Source organism: Salpingoeca rosetta, assembly GCF_000188695.1.
Source record: "Salpingoeca rosetta unplaced genomic scaffold supercont1.17, whole genome shotgun sequence".
In the NCBI taxonomy this organism is placed as follows: domain Eukaryota; class Choanoflagellata; order Craspedida; family Salpingoecidae; genus Salpingoeca; species Salpingoeca rosetta.
Genome location: NW_004754917.1, coordinates 246,232 through 247,700, shown reverse-complemented (window position 1 = coordinate 247,700; position 1,469 = coordinate 246,232). Strand labels below are relative to the sequence as shown.

At 60.7% G+C, this 1,469-nt stretch overlaps 1 protein-coding gene across 1 annotated transcript; it reads left to right on the top strand.

Annotated features, from left to right (window-relative positions):
* Positions 1–42: 42 nt before the first annotated feature.
* On the top strand, positions 43–1,326 carry PTSG_06751 (uncharacterized protein; the record flags this gene model as incomplete). The annotated part of the gene is made up of 4 exons (XM_004992092.1): positions 43–549; positions 656–763; positions 792–929; positions 1,204–1,326. The coding sequence occupies 4 exons, from the start codon at positions 43–45 to the stop codon at positions 1,324–1,326; spliced, it is 876 nt and encodes a 291-aa protein (XP_004992149.1).
* Between the last annotated feature and the right edge of the window lie 143 nt (positions 1,327–1,469).

Sequence of the window (1,469 nt, the reverse complement as noted above, 5' to 3'; positions counted from 1 at the left end):
CGGCCACACCGGTATGGACAAGTTGAGGCAAAGCACAGCACCATGCGGCCCACAACGACCACACCGACATGGACACGTTGGGGCAGAGCACAGCACCATGCGGCCCACAACGACCACACCGGTATGGACACGTTGGGGCAAAGCACAGCACCATGCGGCCCACAACGGCCACACCGGTATGGACACGTTGAGGCAGAGCACCATGCGGCCCACAACGACCAAGCACATATTGACACGTTGAGGCAAAGCACAGCACCATGCGGCCCACAACGACCACACCGGTATGGACACGTTGAGGCAGAGCACCATGCGGCCCACAACGACCAAGCACATATTGACACGTTGAGGCAGAGCAGAGCACCATGCGGCCCACAACGACCAAGCACATGTGGACACGTTGAGGCAAGGCAGAGCACCATGCGGCCCACAACGACCACCCGGTATGGACACGTTGAGGCAGAGCACAGCACCATGCGGCCCACAACGGCCACCCGGTATGGACACGTTGAGGCAGAGCACAGCACCATGCGGCCCACAACGACCACACCGGTATGGACACGTTGAGGCAGAGCACCATGCGGCCCACAACGACCAAGCACATATTGACACGTTGAGGCAGAGCAGAGCACCATGCGGCCCACAACGACCACACCAGTATGGACACGTTGAGGCAGAGCACAGCACCATGCGGCCACAACGGCCACACCGGTATGGACACGTTGAGGCAAAGCAGAGCACCATGCGGCCCACAACGGCCACACCGGTATGGACACGTCGTAGGCAGAGCACAGCACCATGCGGCCCACAACGGCCACACCGGTATGGACACGAAGAGGCAGAGCACAGCACCATGCGGCCCACAACGACCAAGCACATATGGACACGTTGAGGCAAAGCAGAGCACCATGCGGCCCACAACGCCCACACCGGTATGGACACGTTGAGGCAGAGCAGAATGCGGCCCACAACGACCAAGCACATGTGGACAAGTTGAGTCAAAGCTGATCACCATGCGGCCCTCCACGACCACACCGACATGGACACGTTGAGGCTCAGCACAGCACCATGCGGCCCACACCCATAACCATACCGATGTGGACACGTTGAGGCAAAGCACAGCTCCATGCGGCCCACAACGACCAAGCACATGTGGACACGTTGAGGCAAGGCAGAGCACCATGCGGCCCACAACGACCACACCAGTATGGACGCGTTGGGGCAAAGCACAGCACCATGCGGCCCACAACGGCCACCCGGTATGGACACGTTGAGGCAGAGCACAGCACCATGCGGCCCACAACGACCACACCGGTATGGACACGTTGAGGCAGAGCACCATGCGGCCCACAACGACCAAGCACATATTGACACGTTGAGGCAGAGCAGAGCACCATGCGGCCCACAACGGCCACACCGGGTATGGACACGCTGAGGCAAGCACAGCACCATGCGGCCACAACGACCAAGCA